Source organism: Stenella coeruleoalba (genome assembly GCF_951394435.1).
Source record: "Stenella coeruleoalba genome assembly, chromosome: X".
Lineage (NCBI taxonomy): Eukaryota > Metazoa > Chordata > Mammalia > Artiodactyla > Delphinidae > Stenella > Stenella coeruleoalba.
In genome coordinates, this window is record NC_137152.1 from 55811080 (window position 1) to 55825928 (window position 14849).

At 51.6% G+C, this 14849-nt stretch overlaps 1 protein-coding gene across 2 annotated transcripts; it reads left to right on the forward strand.

Moving 5' to 3' along the window:
- Window positions 1–888: 888 nt before the first annotated feature.
- On the forward strand, window positions 889–5248 carry LOC307180376 (uncharacterized protein CXorf49 homolog). Of its 2 annotated transcripts, none has more exons than XR_013825726.1 (6): window positions 889–2554; window positions 3244–3400; window positions 3929–4005; window positions 4291–4383; window positions 4920–4961; window positions 5066–5081. XR_013825726.1 is itself a non-coding variant. In XM_079910593.1 (6 exons), the coding sequence occupies exons 1-5, from the start codon at window positions 1268–1270 to the stop codon at window positions 4958–4960; spliced, it is 1608 nt and encodes a 535-aa protein (XP_079766719.1). In that variant the 5' UTR covers window positions 889–1267; the 3' UTR covers window position 4961; window positions 5066–5248. The 2 variants fall into 2 exon arrangements, 1 of the variants encoding a protein (XP_079766719.1); XM_079910593.1 differs by having other exon boundaries at window positions 4291–4336; window positions 5066–5248.
- The last annotated feature ends 9601 nt before the right edge of the window (window positions 5249–14849 follow it).

The window sequence follows — 14849 nt, forward strand, 5'->3', positions numbered from 1 at the left end:
ATAGAGGAAATAGATTCCTTCTTCCTTCCTTTTAAAGATCTTGGGCTAAAAGCAAGGACTCTGGAGTCAGATAGATTGGTTTCAATCCTGCTGCTGATCCCCACGAGCCGAATGACCTTGGGCCAGTGGCCGAACCTCTCAGTGCCTGTTTCCTCACCGGGAAGAGGCCAGTAATAGTTGGTACTATAGTTAAAGGCGTGTCACGCGGATGCATTATTATTTATGCCCAGCGCTTAGAAGAGTGCCAGGCACAGAGTGCGTGCCGGCACTAAGTTGCTTTCAATGGATTCTGCCAAATTACCTCCCAAATGCGTCTCTTGCACCACCGCCACAGGGGTTCGCTCCTAACCTCTCCCACCCTCGGAATGGTTAAGCTCTTTGAAGGTTGTCAACCTAGTGTGTGAAACCCGATTCGTGGTTTTAGTTCACATCTCCAGGATCAGCGGTGGGGAGCACCTTTTGGGGTGTAACTGGCCACTGCGATTTCCTCTTCTTTGAATTTGCCTCAGAGAGGGGGAAGGGCTGATGGAGCGAGGCCAACCCCAAGTCTATCCGCCACACCCGCCTGCCAGTAACGTCTGCTGAGCCACATTTGATGGAGCAGTTGAGACAGAGACCTTACAGAACGAAAATACGATCCCTTTGCTCTCTGGCCGACCCCTGATCACTGACTGCGGGACTCCTGTGCCCGTTCTCCTGTTGGGTCTTAAGGCTTGCGGTGGAAGGGAGGCTGGCAAATGCTTTCGGCGCGTGCTAGGCATCCAGCGCCTCCATCTTGATGTTTCATCCTCACCACCCCTGGAGCCCGGCGCCCTCACTCCCCGATGCCCTCGACCCCCTGTATACATGGGAAACGGAGGCTCAGAGCTGTGACTCTAACCAGAAAGGGGAGGCGGGACAGGAGGAGGCGGGCCCAGAGGCTTGACAGAGGGAGGCACTCCCACCATCTCCTTCACCAGCCAACTGCCCGGACCGCCCACGGGCTTGCGAGCAAACCAGAGGCCCTCGGCCCCATTGGTTAGGTCTCGACGAGGGCGGGCGAACAAGGCGCCCGCTGGTTGGCGGGGGCCGGACCAATGAGGAGGCTGCGGCGCAGGCGTGAGAGGCGCGCTGAAAGTGGCGCGTCCTTTCTTTTGAGGCGAGCTCGTGCGGTGCGTGAGGTGGTTGACGCTCCCTTCTGAGCGCCGGCCGCCTAGCCCGCCGTGACCGCGACCGCGACTCGGGCCATCGACCGTCGCCCCGGTTCCGGGGCCGCCCGGGTCGCGACATGAGCTCCCCGGATGAGGTGTATGTGTGGGGAAGGCGTGTCCGCCCAAAGGTCAGGGAGCGGGCCGGCGTCCGCATAGCCAGCCCCGCAGTCCCGCCGGGGCCCGACCCAGGCCCCGAGTCTGGGGAGCCGCGGAGCGGCAAGGGCGGAGGCGGCTTCCCGGACCCCGAGGGCTTCCAGTCGAAGCGGGAGATGCTGGAAGCGCGAGGGCCTGTGCTGTGGGGCCGCGAAGGCGGACCTGGCTCCCCAGATGAGCACACGAGGGACCTCCTGGACCTGATCGACGAGTCTGAGGCGGCCAAGGAGTCCAACCTGCAGCAGCTGACCGACCAGGACGTGCTGGGCGTCCGCAGGTACCCGTCCCCGGAGAGCTCCACCACCTTCAAAGAGTCCACCGTGTGGACACTGCGCCTCGAGGCGGGTCCCGGCGGTCGAGGAGCGCCCGGCCAGAGCTGTGGGGAGGCGCCGACGGCTCCAGCCGGCCCTCTCCACCTCGGTGGGCCTGAAGCGGGCCGGGCCTTGGGGAACCCTAAGAGAGGCACTAAGCGTAGGTTGAACGTGGCTGCGGATCGCCAGCGGCGCTCCGCGGAAGACCTGGCCTGGCTGCTGTCCGACTCCGAGTCCTCAGATGAATTCAGTGAGACACAGCTGATGACGGTGAGCACTTACCGCAGAGGAGGAGGCCAGGCCAAGCCCAGCAGACCCGAGGATCCCGGGGACACTCCCAGACACTCGAAGTTCCAAGTCAGGGAGAATTACCGTCACGTGACAGGCTCTTCCCTGTCCTCGGCTCCGCGAGGACTCTCTTCGGTTGTGGAAAGGCAGGGCGTGGGAGAGCAGGGCATCTCTTCCCCTAAGAAAATGCAGAGCGTGCTGTGGGGCAAGGGGGGCAGCAAGCCCAGCTACCCGGGAGCTGCTGCTGCTGCTGCTGCTGCTGCTTCTGTTTCTGCTGCTGCTGCAGGTGGCCTGCCGCGGGTCACTCCTAGGAAGAACGGAGCCCAGGAGAAGAAATCCGTCGGGGAAGCGTCCAAACTTGCCCTGGGGGGAACCTTCGGTTCCCGGGGGCAGCGAATCTCGGCAACTCCCGTGGAACCGGCTACCTTCCCCCCAATCTCTGGTATTCCGCTGCCTGGGAGACCCAAGAGTTATACCTTGGTCCTTTCGGGAACCAAACAGTCCAAGCACAGTGGCGCTGGGAAGAAATCCGTGGTCAGGTGGGCAAGGGAGTCTGAGGCGGTGGCGGGAGAAGATAAGGACCCAAATAGAGACCCAGCCCCAAAGGGCCAAGTGAGTAGGCCATGCTCCTCCTCTCTCCCCACTCTTCCCCCCCCCCACAGCACCCAGGGCACACGTCTTCACCCATGCTGCCTCTGTCCACCCCTCAGAGGTTAGCATTGGGTGCCCCTCGGTCACTGGGTCATTACGATGCCAGATCGGGCTCCTTTTCCTAGGGACAAACATTAAGGTAGCACTTCGGGTGTCCTGGGCCCGGTTCTCCACCCTTGGCCTCTTTCCAACCTCCTCTGAGAGACTTGGGCTGGGATGGAAGGGAGGGCTGGTAGCTGAATTGGGTCGGGGGATCCCTTAAAAGCTTCCCCGGAAAGCCTCAGTATTCAGACTCACCAGCTTCCCGAATCCTCCTTCCTAGCTGTTCCCCAGACCTTCCTTGCAGGGGGCCTGGGCTTTCTCAGTGTCCCACTGTTGTGCCTAGATCAGCTCTGCCTACTGGCCTGGGGCTGACTGAGGGAGAAAGTGCTAATGAGATCAGCCTTTCAATTCCCTTCCCAATTCCCTGCCTCACCCTGGCCCGAATCACACAACTCTCTCTCTCTGTCTCTCTCTCTCTCTGTCTCTCTCTCTGGCTCTGTCTCTCTGTCTCTCTGTCTCTCTGTCTCTCTGTCTCTCTCTCTCTCTCTCTCTCACACACACACACACACACTTCCTTAGTCCAAATCGGTGAGAAATTTTTGTTTCAGCTGCTCACTCACAGGCCAGGGACATCTTGTCTGCGCATGCATCGTAGAAAAGCCAGCAGTGGCGACGTCAACACCAGAGGCCCCCAAGATCCAGGAAACTCAGAACCCTTGGCCCTGAACCAGGGAGAAGTCATGCCGAGGGCGCCTGCCCCCTCAGGTGAGTATCGTGGGTTTGATATGAGGGGAGGGAAGAGGGGTTGAGGACAGAAACCTCTGCCTCTGTCTCTGCCGGGGGCACAGCCTTGCTCCCAGGCAGCTTCTCCCACAGGAGATGGGGTGCTGAGAGGGCTGTCCTTGAGCCACATCATCCTCTGAGTGGGGTAGGTGCGGCCGGGGTGATCGGTGGCAGTGCCGCAAACAGCTGCTCCGGGTGTAGACTTGCAGGGGAACAGCCTTTTCTGTTATGTCCTGTTCGGCCACATTGCTCTCCCACGTGCTGGCTGTGGCTGCAGCTCTGGGAGGGTCGAATCCAGAGCCACATTGTTTGGGGACCACAATGGCGAAATGGCTGCCCCCGGGGAACAGGGGAAGCAGGCCCAGAGACAAGGTTCCGGCTGCTGGGCAGAGCAGGGCGGCTGGTTGCCAGCAGACGATGGTGCTGCCTCACCTCACTTTAGAGCCCGCTTGGCCCTTTCCACCTCACTGGGAGCCTGGGAAGCTGGATTGTGTGTCCTTTCCCTCTCAGGTGACCGGGGGCCACTTGACCATCCCCCAAGGCCGGAAACGCAGCAGCAGCCACTGGGAACGCCCTGCTGTCCTTGGGTAATGCTTCCACTGCATCCTGGAAATGCAGGCCCAAACTCGAGGGTGGGATCTGGGTCCAAGTTCAGCTGACATGTGTGGGCTCCCCCTCCCCTGCCCCCATCACGTACCCCACGGAGGGAGCCCACCTCCTTTCCACTGAGGAGCCCTTGCCAGTCTGACCACCCGGCTTTGGGGTGGAGGGCCCGGGGGAGAGGAGAAGGTGGAGGGGAGAGGAGAAGGTGGAGGAGAGAGGAGGCCAGAGTATACTAATCATTTCTCTTCCTCCTCTGTCTGCTGGCCTAGTGTCTCGAGCTAAAGAGAGAAGTAGACGAACTTAAGGAGCAACTTGGTATGAGGAACCAGGGCCGGAGAGCGGTGTCTTAGTGAAGAACCCGGGTGGGCACCTGGGGTGGGGGTGGGCTGCAGGTGCGGTGGGCCTGGCAGGGACGATCATCCCTGTGGGGAGGAGAACCTCTCAGGCCTGGCCCTGGAGCTGGCTGTGCATGTACAACTGGGCGTGTGTACAAATAGCAAAGTACTGTCTGGACTGCATGCACACTTTGACAACCAGACCAGTCCTAGGGAATGTCCTTCTGATAGGACTTTTAGAGATGCCTCGTTGATTTTTCCCTTGAACTGCTGCTTGGTGTGGCTTCTAAGGTTCTTGCTGGATTGTTTGTTTGTGTGTGTGACAAGTTCTGAGTGGTTGTGGCACGGCCCACAGCATGAGAGCTGCTGGCACATTTTGTTTCCCTTTAGGAACCAGTTCCACATTCAATTTGGGTGGTGGGGAGTGATCAGGCCCAGAGCTCTTTGCATCGGGTCTGGAGGGGTTTCAGGTATCAGGGCTAGGCGGTTCCTCACGGGGATAGGGGGACGGGCTTCTGTATCCCTCTGTCTGGAGCGCCTGCTAATGCCTGTCCCTGTTGCAGCCGCCATGCAGTACCTGGCTGACAAGTTGCAGACCCTTTGAAGTGAGTGTTACACACACCGTACCCCTTCCCACAGTCCTGGCTGTTGAGCAGGGCTGGGGGCTGGCCCTGGCTTCAGGCTCTTCCCTGACTCTGCTGTTTCACAGGTTGAGCCCAGCGTCTTCCTGCAAGAGGAGCAGCTGTTTGGGGCCCTGGAGCTGTGGCCAAGCTCGTTCCCTCCTGTTCTGCCTCAGCTAGGGCTTCCTCTCCCCCCTGTTTTGCCCCCGCCCCGCCCCAGTTTCACAGCAGTTTCCAATTAAAGTACCTCTCATATTCTGTGTTCTGCCTTCTCTCTGGAGGGGTAAGGGTCGGGGTCGGGGTAGGGGGCCGGGGCGGGGCGCTGCTCTACATCAGAGCCTTTTCCAGAATGGTATCTGTGGCATCCTGTGGTGGGGACTCTGGGCCAGCCTCTGCTACCATCCCTGCAGTCAAGCCAGCGGAGTGTCCCAGGTCTGGGTCCTGTGTGTGCTCTGCCTGGCCACATTGGCACGTCCTCCCTTTCCCCCGAAGGCCCTCTTCTAGCTCTCTCCAAACCCCCCTCCTCCTCTGGGGTCTGGCGGTTCCCATTCATCTCTGCCATTCACCCTTCCCATCAGCAGGAACTCTTGACCCCCTTCCAGAGCTCCAATCTGGAAGCATTCACATCCTCCCTGCCCTAGCCAGCTGACCACCCTCCTCCAGCCGGGTCGTCTGTACACCCTTGAGTGGAATTTGGCCCGTCAGGTTCTATGGCGAGTGTGGTTAGTAGGTCTGTGTTGTTGCATGGTCCCCGTCAAATACTCTTCCACCAGGCCCATGACACAGATTTTCCTGGAAATGATATTTCCGTGTCCCAGCTCAATCTCCCAGACTGCCTCTTTAGGACACACGAGATTGAGTCTGAACTCCATGTTCGATTTCCCCCTCACTCGAGGTTGGGGAGCACTTCCTTCCCTCAGCCAGGACCCAGGGCTGTACCAGCCTGAGACTCAGAGGGACAGACTTGTGTTTGAGTGAGGCAAGGGTGGTTGTGCCTGACACCCTTCCCGAAAGACCGGTGTTTTACTACACAAAAGGGGGTATGATGGTAGATTGGCCATTCAAGGTTGGTGACGGTGTGTCCCTGTGTGTGAATAAATGTAATCAGGGGTAATCTCCCTTGAGGGAGAAAGATGTGATTCAGGGAGTAAAGGGAGTAGAGGCTGGTCCAGGTTCTGTAAGGCATTGAATGAGCAAAAGCAAGGGTCGGATCTGTTCTGTTCAAGGGTTGTCCTTAAATTCCCAAAACATAGGAGGGGGATGATGCAGAAGTCACCAAACCCCACGACAGGCTGTCGGGATGCTCGAAATGTTGGATTCGCTGGAGGTGGCTCTCGATCCTACTCTGTGATCCTATGATGTCTGACAACTACTGTGGGTGTGGATGGAATGAGATTGGGAAGGGTGGCTCCTCAGAGTAGCTCATCTTAGAATCAGGGGACCCATATATGAGGCCACCCAACATGAGCTACCCGGGACAGGGGCAGGATGGGCGCAGTGAGGATGGGAAGTAAGGAGTGACTGCACCTGGACAATGGGGAGCACTTGGGTCCACCCTTCCCCCATATTCTCACCCTGACTCCCTTCCAGAGTCCATGGCATGAGCTCAGGTGGACAGACCACAGGTGGGATGGGACAGTCACAGACCTCAGGGTCAGAAAAGAACGTTCGTGGGACTTAATCCTTCGCCTCAAATCCCTCCCTGGAGAAGATGGGCTTGATTGCTGCCCAGGCCTCTGGCTGGATTCCTAGAATGTACCCAGTGCCCCACCCAGCCTGTACCAGGCTTATGTTCTAGCCCCTCTTGCTCCGGCACTGCTCCCCACTGAGCTGAGGCCATTACCAATAAGTGTGTGTGCACTGCGAGGAAACAGAGCTAGCTTAGACCTTGACCTGCCTCTGACCAGTAGAGACAGTCATTCCAGGTCATGTGTCCCTGCAGACACTCTGGAGAGAGTGAAGCTAACTACAGGCTGGAGACAGCCATCACAGGAACTCGCTTCCCAGTGCACACTATGGATGTTAATAGAATGTTAACAGAATGTTCATAGAAACCTTATTCATAGTCACCCCAAACTGAAAGCAATCAAGATGTTATTCAACAGATGAACGAATAAAACCATACATCTATAAATGAAACATTCTTTAACGATACAAAGGAAGGAACTCTTGATACATGCAACAACTTGGATGAATCGCAAATGCATTATGCTAAATGAAAGAAGCCAGTCTCAAAATGTTACATACTGTGTGATTGTGTTTGTATAATATTTGGAAAAGGTAAAACTATAGGGATGGGAAACAGATCACCAGTTATCAGAGGTTTGGGATGGGGGAGATGGTTTGACTACAAAGCAGCAGAATGAGGGAGATTTTGGGGCTGATGGAACTGTTTTGTATCCTGATTGTGGTGATAGTTACACAAATCTGTCCATGTGTTAAAACTCATGGTACTGAAAACAAAAAAGTTAATTTTACTATGTAATAAATCAAAATATATGTAACTAAAAAAATTAAATGTGTCATACATAAAGGCTTGGGAATCATAATGGCATGCAAAATAGTACCAGCATTCTCAAAAGTGACATTGAAAGTCAGAAAACTTTTCAGCCTGAAATTATATATCAGCTATCAAATAAGCATGAAATTAAAGGTAATATTAAAGGTAATATTTGTTCATGCAAAGTCTTAAAAGAAATTATCACCCATGGTACCTGGAGAATGAGTCCCATCAAAACACTGTGGTAAACCAAGAACAATGAAGACATTAGTTCTAGGAAGCAGAAGATCCCACTTAGGGGTTTGGTAAAGGAGTGTTCTAGGAGCGACACTCTAGGCAACCGATAAAGATTGAAACTGGGTCCAGGAAAGTGATTTCCAACAACAAAGGAATGGACATAGTTGAAGATTGAGAAAATATTGCCAATAGGCCTATGACAGAAATGTAAGCTCTTGAGGGAAGGAACGTCATCTGTTTTTCTCAGTGATGTAGCACCATGTGTTAGAACGGCACCATGTGTTAGAACAGTACCTTGTCAGCCCTCAATAGAGAATTGTTAAATGGAAAGGAGAGAAAGAGTGAATGAGAAGAGAGGAATTTGAGACAGCAAGTATACACCGACTCTTAAGGAGTTTTTATGTGAAGGTGAGCAGAGAAAAATGGTGTCGCTTGAAGGGAAATTGGAATCAAAAGAAGGTTTTCTTTAATTGGGAGAAACGACAACATACTTGTATGCTGATAGGAATGATCCAAAATAGAGAAAACTATTTATGAATGAGTGAAGTTTGTTTCTGATTGCCTGTATACTCTCAATGAAATGGGAAGCAAGGTCATCAGGTGAGAGCAAAGGTGGTCCATGATCAGCAAGTACCCCCTCAACTTTCCCGGATCATCTTGTGATCTTCTTCTTTCTTTTAAAAGTTTATTTATTTATTTATTTATTTGGCTGCGCTGGGCCTCTGTGGCTGCGCGCGGGCTTTCTCTAGTTGCGGTGAGCAGGGGCTACTCTTCGTTGTGGTGCGCGGGCTTCTCATTGCAGTGGCTTCTCTTGTTGTGGAGCATGGGCTCTAGGCACGCAGGCTTCAGCAGTTGTGGCACGCAGGCTCTAGAGCACAGGCTCCAGTAGCTGTGCCGCACAGGCTTAGTTGCTCCGTGGCATAGGGGATCTTCTGGGACCAGGGATCGAACCCGTGTCCCCTACATTGGCAGGCAGATTCTTAACCACTGTGCCACCAGGGAAGTCCCGTGATCTTCTTGTATGGAACTTTTCATAATAAAGTGCTGTGAAAAATTAAAAAGAAGTGCTTTTGTTCGTTAAAAGGTATGATAAAAAGAGTGAAGGCAAGCTAAAAACTAGAAGATATTTACATAACACGAAATCATCAAAGAATTAAAGTATAGAATACATAAAGAACTTCCACAAATAAATATGCAAACAACCCAAGGGGAAAATGGGCAAAGGACACTAAATGAACACCTCATAGACAAGAAAATCCCCAAGGCCAAGCGTATGAAAAGCTGCTCAATATTATTACTAATATTATTACTAATCAAGAAATTGCAGATTAAATCTACAATGAGACACCATTTCACTATCACAAGATTGACAACAATTTTGTACTTTGTTAATATCAAATGTTGATGAGGATGTGGAACAGTTAAACACTGTTGATAGGAGTAGAAATTAGCATGACCCCATTGTAAAAACTCTGGCATGATCTAGTAATGTTGGAAATCTTCTTTCCCTATGAGATGACAATTTCAGTCCTAAGTATGAGCACTGGAACGCAGCTTCCCAGCCATTTGATTCTATGGCTCACACAGAAAATGATGATTGTATGGCATACAGGAGTAAGATGACAAAGTTGTTCAGGGCCAGAACCAAGCGGTCCAGGGGCTGCTGTCTGGCTGTCTCTGGAGATGAAGGCCTCAAAGTCCCAGGTCCAAAAGTTGGAAAGCTCTGTCCTGGAAGGCTCTTGTACGTGGGCACCAGGAAACATGCGCCAGAATGTTTATAGTAGCGCTATGAATAATATCTGCCCAAATGGAAACAACCCAAATTACCCATTGACAGTAGAATGGATACATAGGTTGAGATACAGTTGATTCTTGTTATCTGTAGATTCCATACTTGCAAATTCCCCTATTTGCTAAAATTCATTTTTAACCACAAATCAGTACCAGAGTGCTTTCCTCCTCATTCGAGAGAGCTGTGAAAAATTTGAGTTGGTGGAATATGTTCCCAACTGAGGTCAAACAAGGTGACGCTCTGCCTTCTGGTTTCAGTCTCATACTGCAAGCAAGTGTCCTTTTCATGATTTATTTGGTGCCACATAGTTTGCATTTTTGTGCTTCTTTGTTGGTGATTTCATAATTAAAGATGGCCTCCAAGCTTAGTGCTGAAGTACTGTCTAGTGTCCTTGAGTGCAAAATGACTATGACGTGCACTCAAGAAAATATGTGTGTTACATAAACCTTGCTCAGGCATGATTTATAATGCTGTTGGCTGTGAGGTCAGTGTTAATGAATCAATAATATTTGTATTAAATAGAGTGCCTTTAAACAGAAACACACATGAAACATGATTACGCAGCGATCAGTCGATGAAAATGTTGTGACCAGCGGATGGTAGGAACTTGAAATTATATTTCCCTTAGGAGCAATGTTTCAGGATTGCCTAATTCAGTGTTCATGGCAACTTTATAGACTGCAAATAACGATCATGATAATGAGAGTCTACTGTATATTCATTTGGTGGAACAGCGTACAGCAATGAAAATGAACAAGTGCCTGCCACATGCGACAACAGGGATGAATCTCAGTTACACAGTATCACACGGGAGAAGTCAGAAACAACACAAATGATTCCATTTACATAAAGACCAAAGGATGCAGCAAAACCAACGTTGTTAGGAATATGAACCTATGTAGAGAATAACTAAAGAAAAGGAAGGGAATGATGAAGACAAAGGATAGAGGTTACTTCTGAGGAGGGTGAAGGGAAAGGAATTGGAGCTTCCATGCAAAGAACTTCTAAGGTTATGGTGACGTTTGAAAAAACACTGCTATAAAAGTTTACTGAGGGAATGAATGACTCCCAAGTCTGTATCTCTCTCTAGCTTTGACCCCTCACTGGTGTTCCAGAACCAAATTTCTAAGTGCATCCTGGCTAATTCCACCTGCATGTCCTATAAGAAACACAACCTTAATGTATCCAAAATCCCATCATTTCCCTCCCAATCTTTCTTTACTTCCTGTGTCCTTATGCTCCCCACCACAAAGTCACTCAAAACGGAAATGTTAGTCACCTTTGACTTCTGCTTCCTTGTGGTGGCCATAGAAACATGCCCCTCCGATCCACTGCAGGGAACATAGTAGATTGGCAAGTGCCAGCTGCCACTTCTCTGGCACCACCATTGTTTGTGCCAAGATCCCACATCCTCTGGGTAGCTCCCAGCCAGTGACTGAGCATGGCAGGGGCATACTGCTTCAGGACAGGGACTCCTCTAAATGGCAGCTGTAGGGTGGGGACTCCACATGAGCCTGAACAAACTAAACTAAACGGAACTAAAGTTTACTGTTAGAACGAAACTGCATCTGAGATTCTTCTTATCTGATCCTCCTTTCCCCCGCGTCTCTCTTACAGACGTCAGACCCGCATCGCACCCTGAAGAAGAAGACTCATTCCTGCTCCTTCTCCTTTATCCTTCACATGCCATTCTCCCATCATGTTCGTTCATGTCCAATCATGCCTTGGTGTCCGTATTTTTGGAGGACCCAAACTAACAAAAGTGGTACCAGGAGTGGTCTGAGAAGTTAGCTATAAGATGGGGTTTATGGACCAGCTCACTCACTGCCCAAATGACAAAGAGCGTACCATTTTGAGTGTTATGTGGGGCATGGATAATCTCTAGCACAAGGTTACCTCCTGATTCCTTAAGGTTTTATCCATACGTACCTTGAAAAATATCCCAGTGGAGGGTCTTACTTGTGGCCTGTGAGATGATTCAGGCCTTTGAATGGTAGGGAGGGCACTATGTCTATAGGGAGGGCAGAGGCGGCTGTTCATCACTGTTATACTGGCGCCCTGCAAAGACATAATGAGAAACTAAGGGACATTACCAAACAGTTAAGGGCCAAGTGTAAGATTCATGGGGTTTTCTTGGTGGCTTACAAAATGCCCTTGCCTCCTGCAGAGACAGCTGAGTAGCTCACAGATTATGCGATAACAGTAAGTGCAGAACTCCAGAGATGCATACATCCTTGACAAACACAGGCCTGTTATGGGAAGGTCAGGGCCCTTTTTGGAAAAACTTCAGACTCTGAAATGTAGGCCGGGTATATTGGCATGGATGTCCCCAAACGTTGGCTTATCAGATCCAAACGTCCTGAGGCCTCAAAGCTTGCAGGGTGGCCCTTCCTTCCCTAGCAAGAGCTAACACATGCCCTGTGCCGGTAGATGCTACAGAGTCTGCTCCCCCACAAAGTGACAGACGCCTCTCCCAGGGAAACCCTCATCTCTTCTCCATAAACTCACTGGGATATGCCGAGCCTGATAAGGGGAAAAAGAAATTATACACCAAGAAATAACAAGCCTGTACTGGCAGGAGCAGGGCAATATCCCTGGGATTGGATTTTGAGGGTGCTGGATCAAGTGGACAGGAATATAAGAGTGGATAAGCAAGTTTTGCTGAGCGGAGGCGCTTTCTCATGCCATGGGATTTAACACACGGGCAAGGACTCCAGGAGATGGAGGAAATTCACTGCCAGACTGGCCCTTTGAAACTTTGAGAAAGTGATGGCCCGTAAGGAGAGAAGTGGAAATGCCTGCCTTGGATTGGCAGATGGCAGAGGAAGGAACAATAAGGTTGAGTGATGCAGACATGCTAGAACGGACAGAAAAGGTGAGGCCAGTCACATGGCCTCATGGTTATGTCCCACTGTAGGGCTGAGAGGACACATCACTCACCAAAGCCATCAGGAGTGTTCTGGTGAGAGGGGCCCCAGCATCACTAGAAGTTTGGTGGTTGCTCCCCTCTGGAGGCCAATGCCAATGATGGAAGGAAAGTGGTCCCGACCTGGGCTCATTACCACCCATGGGAGCCAACGAATTCTGACATAATAGAGGGCAGAGGGCAGCTCTTAACCAAGAGATGCCAGCAGACCACATTTCCAGTAACGACCAGCAAGGTCAGAGGGGCAGTCAAGAGTGCCTGCTTGACCGGCAGAAAGCTGAGAAGATGGCTCAGACAGCATGGCTCCCTAGGGGCAACGACAGCCAGCAAAAGGCAAGAATGCAAGAGAAGGAGGGCCATCATCCCGCTAAAAAGCCACAGTCTCCTGCTCAGTTCCTGGTCCTCAGCCAATTCAGAGACTGGCCCCACTGAAGAGGTGGATGAGTCCTGAGGAGGAAGGATCCTCCAGAAACAAGGCAGTGGGTTATGACCGTCCCTAAAGAGAATGACTGCCAGTTCTCAGGTGACTGTACCCGGAGGCTAGAAAAAGACCCAGACACTTCTACTACTACTGGACACAGGATCTGAGCTGACATTGATCCAGGAGGCCCAAAGTGTCATGATGGGGCCCCATTAGAATGGGGCTTATGAGGCCCTGACATTAAAAGGAGTTGGGAATAGAGACCGGTTCACAGTGAGCTGAATGGGTCCCTGGACCAAAATAGCAGTCATTTCTCCACTCCCCAAGCTGATAATGATAAGTGATGCACTTGGCAGTTGGAGCAATGACTTCCACATTGGGTCACTGCTCTGTGGGGTAAGAGCTATCCCGGTGGGGAAAGCCAAGAGGAACCTCTGACACTGGCTCCCACCCCAGGCCAAGAGAGTAAGTCAAAAGCAGTATTGGATCCTGGTGAGCATAGGGGGCTAAAGCAGAGATTAGTAGACATCGTTGGAGACGTATGGGATGCAGGGGAAGAGGAGGTAGGAGAGCCACAGGGACGAAGAGAGTGGAGAAGGTGAGAAGAAGTTCTGGGAGTCTCTCTCTGGGGGAGGGAGGAAGGGAATGGAAATGGTGAGAGGGAAGACGGAGGCTTCCACTGAATCCACTGGTAATGTTTCCCAGGGTGCTGGTGGATGCAGGAGATTTTGCTATATCCTTCCTTATCCATTTTAACATATTTGAAATAGCACACCACGACTTAAAAAGTCACTGGGAGAAGTGGAAGAGGGCGGTATCCACAAACGGGCAGGCACCATCGGGGGCAGGCTCGAGGAGGAGGATTGCAGATTTACAGTGCACCCAATCTCCCCTGCTCTGAAACTTCTCCAGCACGGCCAGCTTCTCAGGTGCAGACCCAGAAAACTGGGCCTTTGAGTTCCACAGGCAAGAGGGGTTCAGACACCCCAGGACTCTCCAGGAGGTCAGCCAGAGCAGGATGCAGGAGACAGAGGTGACTGAAGACAGAGGAGTATGAACGGGAAGGAGCAGAAGGAAGGTATGGGAGGAATGGAGCGGTGTCAGAGTAGGAGTGGGGTGGCAGACACGGGAAATTCTAACACCCATGGGCCGTATAGAAACCAAGGGAGGCACCACTCCCCAGACATCAGTACTGCTCAGCTCAGGGGAGCTGAGAACTGACAGTTCCAAGAAAAACTGAGGGACACCTGGCTATCCACACCCACCGCCATCACAACTGGTAGGCCTTGGTTGTGCGTCCTTCAAAACTTTAAAACATACTTGTACATATACTTAAATGAATTCTCATATATTACATAGGATTGACTGGTGTGTGTGCGTGTGCCCACGCACGCAAGTGATTTAACTTACAAACGTGAATCCAAAGCCATCGTTCTGCAACTTGCAGTTGGAAGTCAGGCGGATGCTTTCGAAAGCTATGAGAATGGCCTGATGCATTCCGTTGGACTGCCACGCTTTGTGCTACTGGATGCTAAGCCACGTTGCATTCATCCATTTCCTTACTGACGGGAATTTGGAGTGTTCCCAGTTTTTCCCATCACCAACACCCTTGTGCATGTGTTCTTGTACACTACAGGTACCAGCGTGTCTCCGGAAGAAGTACCAGGCAGCGGACTTGCAGGAGCATAGAGGAAATAGATTCCTTCTTCCTTCCTTTTAAAGATCTTGGGCTAAAAGCAAGGACTCTGGAGTCAGATAGATTGGTTTCAATCCTGCTGCTGATCCCCACGAGCCGAATGACCTTGGGCCAGTGGCCGAACCTCTCAGTGCCTGTTTCCTCACCGGGAAGAGGCCAGTAATAGTTGGTACTATAGTTAAAGGCGTGTCACGCGGATGCATTATTATTTATGCCCAGCGCTTAGAAGAGTGCCAGGCACAGAGTGCGTGCCGGCACTAAGTTGCTTTCAATGGATTCTGCCAAATTACCTCCCAAATGC

Excerpts from the sequence above, each read along its gene's own strand:
- LOC307180376 (XM_079910593.1), top strand. The coding sequence starts at position 1,268 with ATGAGCTCCCCGGATGAGGTGTATGTGTGGGGAAGGCGTGTCCGCCCA. Across the intron at positions 2,555-3,243 it reads ACCCAGCCCCAAAGGGCCAA|CTGCTCACTCACAGGCCAGG; the intron begins GTGAGTAGGCCA and ends TTTTTGTTTCAG. Across the intron at positions 4,337-4,919 it reads CGAACTTAAGGAGCAACTTG|CCGCCATGCAGTACCTGGCT; the intron begins GTATGAGGAACC and ends TCCCTGTTGCAG.